Raw genomic sequence first — 15090 nt, 5'->3', positions numbered from 1 at the left:
GCTCTAGATGAAAGGAACATCTGCCTTTAAAATCCCTAAAATTTTCCTTATGAACACCTGAAACACCTAATAAATCAGTGGAGAGGTGAGTTCTTAATTCCTGATATGAGCCAAGTTTTTTTTGGCAAAGATGAGATGTGTGTCCCAGGAACTGCTCTTTGGGACCAGCTAAACTAGGGCAATAGAATTCCTTTCCTGCCACCAAGTATTAACTGCCTTTTACAGCGATTTCTCCCTCTATTAAAAGTATGTCCAGGTCCCATACCCATTTCACTAAGCCAATTTAAATTTATTTTGTTTCTTCTCACTTCCCCAGCACAAAATTTCCGAGAAAGCAGAAGTTTAAAAACACAAGAGATGCCTTCACTGGTTTGGTCAGTGGATAGAGAGAGCATTGGCCTGCGGATGGGAGGATCCCAGGTTTGATTTCGGTCAAGGGCACATGCCCAGGTCGTGGGCTCGATCCCCACCCAGTAGGGGGAGTGCCAGAGGCAGCTGATCAATGATTCTCTCTCATCATTGATGTATCTATCTCTCTCTTCTCTGAAATCAACAAAAATATATTTTAAAAAATAAATAAAAAAACTAAAATTTAAAACCACAAGAGAAAAATGATACCCTTCCATATGTCAAAATCCATCTCCATCAAATTAAGATTGATAAATCAATGTCCTCTTAGTGCTCAGTAGGCCAACTTCCAAACCAGGATTGCGTTTCTTCCCTTGGTAGGTTTTCTATTACCCATCCCCTTGATGAAAGGGAAATTGACGGTTACACATGGTGGAGGATTTGTTAGGGAAATAAATGATGAACAGATCTGTGTTTTTTATGATGACATAGGTTGCTTTTTTTTTTTTTTTTAAGTCACCAGAACCAATTCGGATCCTAGACTTAACAGAATGTTCAGCTGTACAGTTTGATTACTCACAGGAAAGAGTAAACTGTTTTTGGTAAGTTGTTTTTATAAGGAAAATGTTTTTAAAGTCTCCTTGCCAGGTGTTTTAACTGAGGAATAAGAAACTGTGTCTTAATGTGTACAAATGTTTTGATCTGGGTGGCGTGGGTTTAGTCATCACACAAGGCATTTATGTTAGGAGTGCACGTCTGCCAGGTACAATTGATTAGGCTGTGCACTGCCCAAGTGTGATACGCATAAAGGGATGCCATTCACCTTAAACAGCTTTATTCCTTTGGAGTTTCCCCCTCATTTATAACTTTGTTAACTCCAATGATGGGCGATTTGTATTGTTATGACAATTTCTGGGAGATGACACAAAAGTGTTTTGTTTTAACATGATCAGTCTAGCATGACAATTTTCTAACTGGAAGAAGTCAAGTATCTTGAGAAAGAGGTATCTTATTTCCCACCAATTTTTATTTTAAAGTTTTCAAGCATACAAAAGTTGAAAGACATATATCCATATATCCCTCACCTAGATACATCAGAAAATAATTGTTAATATTTTACCATATCTGATTTATCTCTATCTAATCACATTTTTACCTGAACCAATGGGAGGTAAATTGCAGACACCATGACACACTATCCCTAAATACTTCAAGATGCATCTTCTAAGAATAAAAGTGTCACTGCTACAACTACAATACCATTATCACACCTAAGAAAATTGACATTAATTCTATAGTATCAACCAAGAGTAGACGTCTTCAAAAATTTGCATAAAGGAATCATATGAGCTAGCAGGGGTTTATGTTTCTCATATAACAAAGTACTTGGAGGCAGGCAGCTGTCTTGACAAGGTCAGGTCCTGTGCCTCTACAGTTTTGTTGGCCTTTTCCTCATGCTTGCTACTCCAGAGTTCATGTAAGTCATGACAAAAGATGTAGGGATGGTATCAGCTATGCCTGTCCATTTTTATCAGGAAGGCAGGTATTTCTCCAGAAAGTCTCCTATCAGATTTCCCCTCATATCTCATTGGCCTAGACTGGGTCCCATGGCTATTGCCGGCAGCAGATGAAGCAAGTAAAGGGTACTAGCATCATTATAGTTGGTTTCAACTAATTAAAATTTATCATCTAACTAACTCATGGCCATGGAATTCTGTTGGTAAGAAGAAAGGAAAATATCTGTATTAATAGCCAAGTAATAATGTCTCCTATAGGGAATACCAAACAATGATGATTCCAGAAACCAGTTTTGTACAATGTGTGTACAATGTCACTCCCTCCCTCCCCACACAGCCCACCCACCCCTTAACTGGACCTAGCATCAAGGTGTACCTTCTGTACACAGGGGACTGACCGCTCATCTATTCAGCATTCATTACTGGTGTAAACAGAATATGCTGTTTGAGCGTTAGGATATAGAAACCATTCTGAATTTTAGTTCAAGGCTTTTTTTTTTTTTTGCTTTTTTTTTTACGAAAGAGAAAAAGATGTTTGATATTTTGCATCTCAACTATAAGCACAGGGAGTATGGGCAAGATGTAAGCTAAGGCTGACCTTATTAGTCAAATGATTTTGACTCTATAGTCAAAGAGACAATCAAATGAAGAGCTATCATATATTATAACAAGTCTTTTGTGCCTAGTGGAAAGTTCATCTTCCCTCCAGCAGAGACTAACTAACTCATGGCCAGAGATGGGCAGAAGGACTAGCTAAGGAGTTTGTTTCAGTGTTTTTTCTCCCAGTCTTTAAATAGCTAACACTGCCTACATCCACAGGGGGGCAGCATTTTTCTCATTGAGGCAAGCTAATCCAAATGAGTTCCTTCATCAAACTTTTATCTTGCATGTTCTTTGAGTCATAGCATAGGTTCTGAGTCATTTTACAGATCAGCCAAATAAACATGCAAGTGTTATATTCAGTCTAAGACAAAAGGATATAGGGGTGTCCTAGACATATTTTCCTCTTCTTTGAATTCTCATTAGAAAATATAAATCTAGCCCATAATGATAACATGAATCTACAGCATCCTCGACATTTCTGCGGAGTGCTGGCAGGAATAGCAGATTGCTTCCCCAGGCCCTTTGTCAATTCTTGTTTTCTTGGAGTACTCTAATTAGTGTTTAACTAATACATATTCAGCTCACCACCTGGAGTGTCTTACCTTCTTTCTTTTGTCCTATCAGCTTAGTATTTCCATTCAGGACATTTTACCTCTGTGCAAAGACAGGAGTAGAAGCTGATGAGTGGATCAAGATATTACGCTGGAAACTGGTGAGTTAATGAGTTTTCTGGATGGATGTCTAGTACTCAGAAATAACATGGCGATGATTTAAGACATATTTCTGTTGAAAGAATCAGACAATCCTGAGACTCACTGGGATATCTACTTGCAGGCTTGTGGAATAGTCTGTTCATTCTTTTGGGACATGGAAGGGCTGCAGAAAGGGGTAAAAAGAGAAAGTATGGACTGGCACTGGGGTCTCAGCCCCAGAGCCTTCGCCTTGCGCCCGAGCGTCTATCAGTCTTCCTTTAAGTGTGCAGGCTTGGCCAATTTTGCCTGGAGGAGGACAAGTGGGACCAGAAAGTCAGACAGAGGAAAGTTGACATATTTCTATAGTAGAAAATCCTTTTAAATTGCCAGAGAAGAAAGCTTGCCCTGGGTTCTTAGCTTAATTTCCAGCATAGCATTACTTTATCCAGGTCAAGGACAAAAGGTAATGTAACTGCTTCCTATATACCTCCCAGGGGAAATATGGAATGCTTATAAAAATATATCAATCTCATACATTTTTCATATGTGTTTGTAAGTTAGTGAACTGTTATCCCAGAACTTGGCCTTAAAGCTTTCTAAAATTTCCTGTAGACATATTATCTTGAAACCCTGGATGTTTTTAACATAAACAAATTTTCCCAATTAAGTTTTTTTGAAATTAGCTGATAATTAGAATCTTGTTGAAACTTCCTTTCTAGATACTGAAAATTTGGTTTGGTTATCTTTTCAGTTTGAAATCCAAATAAATATACCACTCATTTGAGATGGTTCTAATGTATTTGATATTCAGTGGGAAATATTTTGCCATATGGAAACTTTGCTGAGATATGAAAGAATGTCTTATTTTTCCAGTTTTATAATTATGCAAGCAATATATAATCATTATAGAAAAATTAAGGTTAAAAATACATCAAATGCACAGTTTCAGACTTTTCCCTATGCCAATATTTTAAAACAAAATCTAATAATTCTTAAGTGTTCTTTACCTGCTCACTCTACCTAATAACATATTAGGAACATCTTCCCATATCAATAAATTTAGATCTGTCTTCTTTGGATTCATTTACTAGTATTGCACTTTATGGATAAGTATAAATATTAGGCCAATTCCCAATATACACAAGTTTGAGCAACCACTTTACTATAGTTCTCCTGAAAAAAAAAAAAAGATTAAAACTTGGGGAGGGAGCACATGATAATTAATTTATAGTTGCATGGTTTTCTTACTAATCAGCATGTCTTATTTAATATTTGTTCAAGTCAGAGTTCGTTATCGTAAAATTGCTCAATAATTCATACACATGTATGTGCATTTTATTACAGTCTCAAATAAGAAAACAGCTCGACCAAAGGGAAGGCACAATCCGATCTCGATCCTTCATCTTTAAGTAGACCTTTCCCTCGGGGATGCCCTGGCCCGACAGCAGGGTGGCATGCTCGCCCCTGCTGTGATCCATAGCAGGCCTCCGCTGAAAGCTGACTAAGGATTTTTCTTTAAAAACAAATCAAAAGAAGATTAGGATCTTTCTGAACACACCACATTTGCTGACTCATGGGAAGCTGCTGCCCTTCAAGACGTTGTCATCTCCTTCAGAATACCGAGTCGCCGTCGTTCTGATGAAACTGGTGCAGCTAGCTGCCACACCCCGTGTGCTCACTCTTAGAACGCACAATGGAAGAGAAAGGGCTTGTGTTTGCCCTTAGCGTGGTCCAAGCTTGTGGACTTTGTTTGCCCCGAGTCCTACTCTGTCGTGGTCAGCTTATCTGACATCCAGATTGTGCTATTACCCAGAAAGGTAACAGCTGTCTACTTTGAGGCTCAGGCTGCCTCTTGAGAAAGTAAATTGAGATAGCAAACATCAAAGATTGGGTTGGGTAGAGGGAAATAGGGTTATTCTGCTTTTTGCCCCCCCCCCCTTTATACAAAAAAACAAAACAATTTCCAAAACTGTAATAGATAATGTTTGCAGTATTTATTTTCTCTTTGTAAAAGGCTCAGAATCTGGTAGGTTCTTCCTTCCCTTCTAATGATAAACCTGTGAGAACTAAATGTCTTATGGATGATGAGGTAGAACCATAAAGGAAGGTATAATCTAAAAAATATCCTTTAACCATTTTGGAGAAAATGTTTCAAAGAGTGAGAAAACAAATTGAGGAAGGTTAATAATGTAGCAGATGACATAGTTTAATGATAATAGTATTATAGTTATTATTATAACAATAATAGAGCACATGTGAGCACTAAGGTACCTTTCATCCAACATTTCTCCAAACAGACTGCAAGGGCCTTCTCAAGAAAAGTGTGCTACAACAGTCCTTTCCCCAGAGTAAACAGTAGGTGTTGGCCCAAGAGAAATAAGAATCACCTGGCACCGAGATGACTGAGCACCCTGACCTTATTCAAGGGCAACTTCTGTTGTCAGTTGAGGGAGCAATACTAAGTCCACATGCAGTGTATAATGGTGTTTGTTACATAGCATTTTCAGACTAGAATAAGGAGATTGAAATAGGAGAATGCAATACTGTCATCCAAAGCTCATAAATAGATTCTATTATCTTTCTTAATACTCCCCCCCCCCTTTTTTTTAGCTAGAAGTTTGAAGGGAGGGGAAGTAGAGGAAGAACCCCCAAATACAAAGATTACGGTGCAAAGCTATAACAATGCTCTTTCAGTCCAAAGGAATAGCTTGGTAAATTAGTTTTTCTGTTAATTTAAGTTTCTAGGTCTCAGAAAGTTTTGTATTTTAAAAAAGATGTTTAATATATTTTGTAATGTTTGTGTCATATTAGATAAAGCAAATGTCAAGTTAAAAGGCATTATGTTAAGTTTGTAAAGTAAGGAGTTACTAATGAATCCTTACTGAGATGTATGATTTTATGTTTTGTTTTCTCAGAACCAAGGGTGTTTCTTTGTATAGGCAATATCATTTTTTACCTATTGTAAAATATGCCATTTTATTTATATTCTTTGGTTATGTTTATTAAAAAGAGCATGCTTTTCTGTTTGGTATTTTGCCATTAAAATGTTTTTAATATCTGTAACTTAAAGAAATTCAACTGATCAATATCATAAATAGCAATGAAGCATCCATATCAGTTAGACAATGAGCTCCAAAGGATTCTGAGTTGAAGAAATAGTCTGGGTCTTCAAGGATTTCTTAGTTGAATATGGAAAAGATAATAAATACATGATAACATATAGAAGTACATAAGGTAAATACTGCAGGTGAAGCACACAAAGCTATATGATGGAGAGTATGCTGCAGTGGGGATATAGCCTTTTTTTTTTTTTTTTTTGAGGGTTTGACATGAAAAAGGCGAGCTAATATATATCTACTATGTCATTAATACTGTGCTAGATACTTTACCTGTCAGCAGCCCTGAAAAGTGGTCATGATTTCACCTCCTGAGAGGAGGCCCTCAGCTCTTTCTGCAAGTCCAAGGTAAGGGAGAATGTTGTGTGCCAATGGCAGATCTGAGTGAGGCTGTTTCGGAGAAGCACCAGTAGTGTGTCTGTGTCAGGCCATGTGTGCTATCAGGTATATGGTTATCATCAAGGCAGTACTTCTTAACACATTGCGGACAGATCACGAGAATTCTCGCTTCATATACACAGTGTTTTACCAAGTATCATACTTTAAAAAGATACTAGCTTGTAAGAACATGTAATAAATAACTTCAAAATGCAATGAGTATTTAATTTTAAAGCGTGCCTTTAACATTTAAGTAAAATGTTTTTTGTACTAGTTCAATAGAAACTTGTCTGGCCACTGGGTAAAGCTAGCAATAAAACTACTGGTCCGCAATGTGTTAAGACACACAGTAGGGCCCCCTTATTCCTGGGGAATAAGACCCAAGACCCCCAGTGCATGCCTGAAACTACAGATACCAGTAGTACCAAACCCTATAGATTTCCTATACATACATAACTATGATAAAATTTAATTTACGAATTAGGCACAGTAAGAGATTAACAATAATAATAAAATAGGACAATTATAATAATACACTGTAATAAAAGTCATGAGTGTGGTCTCTCTCTCTCAAAATATCTGAAATTTTCAGACCATGATTGACTACAGGTAACTGAAACCTCAGAAAGTATGACTGTGAATAAAGGGGGACTGTGTATTCTCAGAATTCCCCTGGGAATATCTTGCCCACAGAAGCAATGTTCCCTCCGGACCAGGAGAGTCACCCCATGTGGGGATGGCCATTACTGCCTTGGAGGGAACCCTGGCCCCCTGCTCCAGAGCCACTGGACATCGGAACAGTCAGTGGGCTAGAGCCCTTCTCTTCCCACCCATGTGGCACGTGAGAGACCAGGTTCTTAGATCCTCACCTGAGCAAGTACAGTACATAGAGGACTTCCAGGCTTGAGGCCACCCTGCTCACTACGGTTCAGGCTGTCAGGGCATGGTGTCAAGCAGAGTTTCCTAAATCATCTATGGTGAAGGATCAGATCCACTGTGCCCCCCACCCCTGCCTCCTTTAATTTCAGACTGGAATTTTATAAAATCCAATAAAAATACATTGTTAGAAAAATGAAGTAAAAATACCAATATCCTAATTCCAATTTTATTATCAGGTTCTACAGACATAAACTCACTGTGTCAAATTGCTGTTAAGATTTCACAGCTCTCAATCTCTGTACTTGTCACATACCGCTAATGTACAGAACAGCCCAGTCTGCAGACCACGTTTTGAGGAGCTCTGTTGTAAAGGCCTGGCAGGTAAAAGGAACTAAAAGCCTTCTTTAGAAAGGATTCACCTGAAGGTAGAGAGGGTTGAGGAGCATGTTTTATTGATGAATTATTGACATTTGTAATAGGGTGAATCTGAGCGTATTCTTGTCTACTACTCAGGTGCTTAGCAAAACCTAAAGTTTTTTCACTAGTCTCAAGGAACACTGACATCGTGTCCCATTTACAGCCATGAAGATGGCACCCTTAGCCTTCAGCTGCCTCTAGGCATCCTTGTCTTCTATCATCAGCAGTAGCAATGGCCAAAATTGGGGGGCAAAGCTCATCCCAGAGAACAGAAACAAGAGCAAATGAAATTGACAGGTGCCATGTGGTATTGGAGTACATGTAAAGGGCCCTATGGGGACTCCCAGAAATATCTGGATGGCATTTAAGAGGGACTGGATTTTCCATAGAAGCAACAAGTATGAAACCAGATAAGCGGTCCAGTAGGCTCGGGAACCTGTGGTCATTGCCCTAGTTCCAGAAAGCAACATTGGTAAAGGCATACGCAGCAACTGGCAAAATACCCACATTGGTTTTCTGAGCCATGGCACGAGGGCTATCATGGCTAGAAAGGACGAATGTAGACCACTGCAACTGCCTCTACGTAGAAAGATAGTAAACTAAAAGCAATGGAGGGATTTCAGAGATTAGTGCCACCATCCAAGGCTAGAGGATGCAAGGGTGTGGATCCCCACACCCTCATTCGGCGTGCCTATTTGGCCTGTGCAGAAAATAGATGGCTCCTGGAGCATGACAGTGGATGATGACAAATTTAAGCAGGGGGTGACTCCAATTGCAGCTGTCCCAGATGTGATTCCATTGCTTGAACAAATTAACACACCCTGATACCTGGTATACAGCAATTATTGAACTGGCAACTGGTTGTTTTTTTTCCTCTCTTTTCTTGATATTTATTAGTAAAGAGCATCAGAAGCGGTTTATCTGGCAAGGCCAGCAATACACCTTTCACTTTCCTACCTCAGAGGTTAATCAGTTCTCCAGCCCTATGTTGTGATTTAGTCCATGCAGACCCTGACCACCTTTCTTTCCACAAAACTCTCTCACATTGGTCCACTGCATTGATGACATTATACTGTTTGGACATAGGGAATAAGAAGTACCAAGTACTCTAGGCTTATTTGTAAGACATCTATGTGCCTGAGGGTAGGAAATAAGTCCAACAAAAAATTAAGGGCCTTCTAATTTTGTGCATGTCCATATGTGTCAGTAGGATAAATATCTTGAAGTGGAATTGTTGGGTATAAAGGTTAATTTTTGTCAACTTGACTGGCCCTGGAATACCCAAATTAAACATTATTTTGTGTCTGTAGGTTGTTTCTCTGGAGAATCCTAGTATTTGAAAGTTGGAGAGATTGTCCAATTGTCCCTCAAAAAGAGGCATAACAATTCTATAAAGTATAAAAAAATTCGTTCTACTAGCTATTGAATAATCATTTCCCCATTTACTTAAGATATCACCTTTTAAGTCCTCATATGTATCATATTTTTCTGTGTATAAGATGCAATTTTTTCTAAAATTGTTAGACCCAAAATAGGGAGCCGCGCGGGTGTGTAGCTGCCCATACCTTGTCAAACTGGCTTCCTCCAATCATGAGCCTTATTGTTACTGACATCAGCTGATGCCGTAATTGGAGGTGGAGAGTGCACAGATGCAACAGGGACCAGAGTGTTCTGAGCCCATAAAGATGTCAAAAAATAAAAAGGTATATACTGATAAGCAATTGTCTTACTCTGCAAAATTCAAACTGAATGTAATCAGCGATGCAAAAAGAGCATAGAAATAGAGTTGCAGAGAGACAATTTGGACCTCCTCCCACTGAGTGTCTGATCAGACAGAGAAAACAGGGAGAACAATACCTTAAGATGCCAAAAAAGAAGAAGGCCTTAAGAGGAAAACGAGCAAAATGGGCAAACTTGCAGCAGAGGCTTAAGACTTGGATTATGGAGCAGCGCCAGAGTGGCTTATGTGTGTCAACTAAGCTTATTCAATGTCAGGCAAGAATGTTCCAAGTGAAATGAATATTGTTGATTTTACAGGAAAGGCAAAATGGTGCTTTCATGAGGAGAGAGGGTTGGCCATGAGAACACAAAGTTAGCTCAGAAAATGCCAGTTTATGAGGATGGTCTCACATATATAGTGACTCAGAAGACAGCAGTGATACAATAGAAGTTGAAGAAATTGGTATGTCTGGAACTAATTGTGATGAAGAGAGCAGTGATGCAACAAAGACTGAATAACATGATATGCTGCATAATATCATAGTACTGGTATGTAAACATTACCTGCAGTAATTACTAAATAAAAATGTGTTCTGTTTTATGTTTAAAATATTGATTTCTTAATTTTGGGTTGGAAAAGTGGGGGGCGTCATACACATGGAAAAATGCGGTATGTACTAAGGCCTGTTCCTGGGTTAGTCTGTTCCATTGATCTGTCCAGCAGTGTACCTAATTTAGTTTTGTACTACCTTTTCAGAACTTAAGAAATTTTCACCTTATTTTTCCAAATGAACTATAGAATAATTTGTTATACCAATTTGAATAGAAATTGTAATAGTAGCAGTATTTGCCATGCAGAGATTAAGTATCACTACTTATTATCTTTTCTGGGGTTTTTAGATGCAAAATTATTATCTGCAATTAAAATGTGTCACCTCATTTATAAAAGACCTTCTTGTTTTATGAATCATTGCATTAGCAAAAATTTCCTGGACACCAATAATCCAGATAATGGCAATTCTGGATTATAACTGGTGTGTCTAATACTTCATTAGAGTGTAACAATTAACTATGTATAGTTCCCTGCAGTTAAAGCATCTCTCTTGCCTCTACTTCTTTGAAAAGGCTTTTGTTCTTGCCCAATTCAAATGCTCCTATTCTCTCTCAAAATAAAGCAGAATCTAATGCTAAATAAATAAATGCCACTTTGTTTCTATAGCATCCTTTATCACAGCATTTCACATATCTGTTTCATTTACTGAATTGTAAGTTCTTTAAAGGTAGGTACCGCAATTTAGTCTCATATTTGTATAGGATTTAAGGAGCAAGAGGGAGTGAGGGAAAGAAGCAGGCACAGTGCCTGGCCCACTACCTCATTCCACAACTCAAGGACCATATTTGCACACATTCCATGTAAAATGCACCCCTGGAACACGGAAATATGATGTGAATTGTGCTCCTTAAGAGTTCTACAATGTGGTAGTTCTGTGAATGGCAACAGGTCTTCAATGCATGTGTACTGTACTGAACTGTACCAGGACAAACTGATTGTCAAAGAACCCAGGAGGAAATTAACCACCGTGAATGACGGACTGCATTCCTGAATATAAAGGGAAAATTCTAGAAATATGATACCAATTTCATAGAGATTAAATTAGGCTCATGAATATTTATTTTCCTACTGACAGTTTATGCCACATAAAACTATCTCCAAACGGATATCCACAAGAAACACTCACTACTTATTTATGTGGTTCAAAAGAGTGAATTAAGTAATTATATCTTTAAACTTTTGAAACTATAGTGTTCAAACTATACTTTTAGAAATACTACTTTATTTATACTCATGTATTGAAAAAAATGGCTGTAGTATCATGTTTACATATGTATCAATATTGGGAACAGAGCTCAATAATGAATCATATCTAAATTTTATGAACAATGCACAAACATTAAAACACTGACTGGTTATAGGAAGCAGAGTGGGTGGAAAACCATTAGCTACCATTTTTATTGAACAGCAGCACCCTCTAAGAAGAATCAAATCAATTAGTAATATTCATCTATATTGCAAAATAATATATACACAGGAAAGTTAGTGATTGTACTGATTTTATTACTTTTACTAAGCCATTTTATGTCCCCACACTTAATGCAAAGAAATAAAACAATATGAAAAAAATATGTCCTCATTATTATTCACAATAAAATAGATCTGCTTCTATCTGCAGGCCTGGCAGAATGTACAAAGGGGAGCACTTCATGGCTCAAGTGGATCAAAGGACCATTTTGATTCCGACCCACCCAATAGAATCCCATGCAGATTTGGGGATTGGACTAACTCCATGGGAGCTGTGATAGACAGAAGCATTTCTGTGGTATCCCCAGATCTCAGTAAATAAGACCTATACAAGAAAAGATAACAATCTGTCCATAAACTTTTAGTACAAGGTAAAAAAGGGACCCTTTTTGGGGTACATGGATACAAGTATGTTGTGGTCTCAAGATTGCTAGATTGATATCTTGTCTATTATAATGAAGATAAGGTAGACATCAAAACCACTGTCAGGTTAAGAAACTTCTACAACTTGTCTCAATTCTTCAAATAATGGAGCAAGTTCCTTTTCTAAGCTGACAATTAGTCCTAAAACAAAGAGATTAAGAAAATTAGAACCTTAGAAAAAATGTTCATGAAAAAAGTCTTCGACTTAAATTCCCTTTGGTTGAAATTATTACTAAAAAGTAAATGAGATATAGTTTATTCCCCATAACTAAAGCAAAATATTCTAATTCTAAGTAAATTAACCAAAAAACTCATATTCATTATGAACTTTCTTCCATGTTTAAAAGAAAGTTCTATGATGAATCTGGAAGACAACCTAGTCTAATAATTAGCATGTCTAGCTTCTCCTTAATTTATCAGAGTGAAAGGCTACATATTGTAGAAACTGCTTATTTTATGTTGAAACTAGAGGCCCAATGCACAAAATTCGTGCAAAGGGCTTGGCCCCTGCCACGGGCCCCCACCCGCTGTTGCGGCCTTGGTACTCCCCCCCACAAAACCCCACCGCTGCCGCGGTGGCCAGGGGCTTCTGCCTTGGTTCCCACTGCTGCAGCAGCCGCCTCCTTGGCCTCTGCCCCTGCCCACTGCAGCGGCCACCTCAGCCCTCTCAGCCCCGGCTTTGTCCGGAAGGTTGTTGGTCTAATTACACTTTTATTATTATAAATATGGATCTTCCTCTTTCTCACAGAACATTAAAAACATCTGGGATTCTCAAGGAAATGTTCTAGGTACTAAAATATAATTATGTACATCATAATTTATAAAAACCAATGAGTTAGTATGTGATTTATCACAATTACTGTTTAATATACCTAAAATATTGATACCACTATCCTATACAAGGGTGAGCAAAAGTAGGTTTACAGTTGTGAGTACATGAAATAAGAGTTCACTCTAGTATTATTTATTAATTATTGTATTATTTATTTGTATTACAACTATAAACCTACTTTTTCCCACCCCTGTATAATTTACAAAGTGTTTTCACATATGTATTTTACAGCTTCAATACATTAGAAATGGAAGAGAACTAATAGATCATCAAATCCAAACCCCTCATTTTAAAGACCAGGAATCTAAGGACTGGCTTCAGTGATATAGATAGAAAAAGAACTTGCTCTAACAATTCTAAACAGTGGTCAAATGTGAAGGAGACAGACCCTAAACAAACAAACAAACAAACAAACAAACAAACCACTTTATCCAAAGGGAGCAAAAGTACAATTCAACTAAACACTATTACTTTGCACATAAATACCCAGTGAAGGCTACTGGATATAATGGGATCTTACTATCCTCTATGGAAAATACAGCTTTCTAGTGTTTGTTCTCAATTCCTCAACCCTCAGGAAGAATGTGATTATGTTCACCCTATTCACAATCCTCATAGTCATCTTGCTCACTATCGTCCAAGATTTTAAAAATTCTAATAGACTGGTCTATATGGAATTTAACTCATCCTTGACCATTTTATTTTTGTTTGGCTCTCAACTCTCTTTTTGTTTTCTAAAGCTCTTTTTTTTAATCTTTCTTTTTTCTTTTTTTAAAAAATATATTTTATTGATTTTTTACAAAGAGGAAGGGAGAAGGATAGAGAGTTAGAAACATCGATGGGAGAGAAACATCGATTAGCTGCCTCCTGCACACCTCTCACTGGGGATGTGCCCGCAACCAAGGTACATGCCCTTGACCAGAATCGAACCCGGGACCCTTCAGTCCGCAGGCCGACGCTCTACCCACTGAGCCAAACCGGTTAGGGCTCTAAAGCTCTTTTAATGTGAGCAAGACATAGCATTCAAGTGGTAAAGATAACATTTAATTTTCTTTTTTATCTTCAAGGATAACTTACCCACACAAGCAGATATTAGCTCCATTATACAGATATGGAAAACAGAGAATTTATTTTTTCAGAGAGCAAAGACCTTGCCCACAAATTCAGATTTTTTTTTACCCTAATCTACTAATCCTATCATATTAGACTATTCAGATACAGTATCATAAACAATTAAAAGCTGCATTTAACAGGAGGCAGCCATCAATGATTCTCTCATCATTGATATTTCTATATTTCTCTCCCTCTCCCTTCCTCTGTGAAATCTATCTATCTATCTATATATTTTTTTAAAGCTGCATCTAAGGTAATTAAAACACACCTGTATTGGCATTGCTGCTGGCTATGAAACTCACCACCAAAGGTAAACGATTAAACTGAACCACCTAAAAAGAAAAGAAGATCTAAATATTATGTTGTATTGTGAAAAGGCAGTATAATTCAATGAACTATCTTAATCTTTCAAAAAACCTTTAAATGGTCAATGTGTAAGGTAACAGCCCAGTATCATGGTAATACCTCATGAAATATGAAAGAGATGAAAATAAATATTTCCATAAAACAGAGTTACTGAGTATCTCTTAGAGACAACACTATTTAGCCTGGAAAGTTTTTAAAGTGGGACTGTGTCTTCATTTTTTTATCTCTAAAGACCAGCAGAGTGTCAATTACATAGTAAGAGCTCAATAAAAACTTAATAATTAATTAAATGGCTAAAGGAAGTATTTCTCATTCCAGTAGCTGTATCTTCATGGTTTTTCTGCCTCCTATGTACTACTAAAATTTAAACAAATTTAAATTAACTTTAAATCAACTATCTTTAACTTAGCTTCAATCTAATCCTTATCAGTCAAGTTAAAGGCCAGATGGGTTATTTGTTTACCAATATACATTAAAATGTACAACTTTTAAAATAAAAAGATGTTAACTGTGTATCATCAGTAGTACATAAGTCATACTTTGGTAAGCATCACTCAAATAGATAAGTAATTAATTTATTCTAAAGAAAATGTAGCTGGAGATCAAG

The 15090-nt window shown here is 37.4% G+C and overlaps 2 protein-coding genes across 3 annotated transcripts in view; one reads left to right on the top strand and one right to left on the bottom strand.

Annotated features, from left to right (window-relative positions):
- Positions 1-6225, top strand: part of DAPP1 (dual adaptor of phosphotyrosine and 3-phosphoinositides 1) — a 53252-nt gene extending 47027 nt beyond the window's left edge. Inside the window, exons 7-9 of the mRNA XM_080670718.1 lie at positions 865-950; positions 3093-3180; positions 4505-6225. Of these exons, the coding sequence (XP_080526844.1) occupies positions 865-950; positions 3093-3180; positions 4505-4573 (243 nt within the window). The 3' untranslated portion in view covers positions 4574-6225. The remainder of the gene's footprint in view (positions 1-864; positions 951-3092; positions 3181-4504) is intronic.
- LAMTOR3 (late endosomal/lysosomal adaptor, MAPK and MTOR activator 3) overlaps positions 1-15090 on the bottom strand; it is a 69971-nt gene that overhangs the window by 41588 nt on the left and 13293 nt on the right. Inside the window, exons 6-7 of one of the 2 annotated variants that reach the window (XM_080670730.1) lie at positions 14386-14449; positions 11314-12313 (exon numbers count right to left, since the gene is read on the bottom strand). The exons of the other annotated variant lie outside the window; for it this stretch is intronic. Coding sequence (XP_080526856.1) covers positions 12240-12313; positions 14386-14449 — 138 coding nt within the window. The 3' untranslated portion in view covers positions 11314-12239. Of the gene's footprint in view, positions 1-11313; positions 12314-14385; positions 14450-15090 lie in introns of those variants that run through there. 2 annotated transcript variants of the gene reach the window in all.

Source organism: Plecotus auritus, assembly GCF_963455305.1.
Source record: "Plecotus auritus genome assembly, chromosome: 1".
NCBI classification, from domain to species: Eukaryota; Metazoa; Chordata; class Mammalia; order Chiroptera; family Vespertilionidae; genus Plecotus; species Plecotus auritus.
This window is presented reverse-complemented; position numbering and strand designations above follow the sequence as displayed.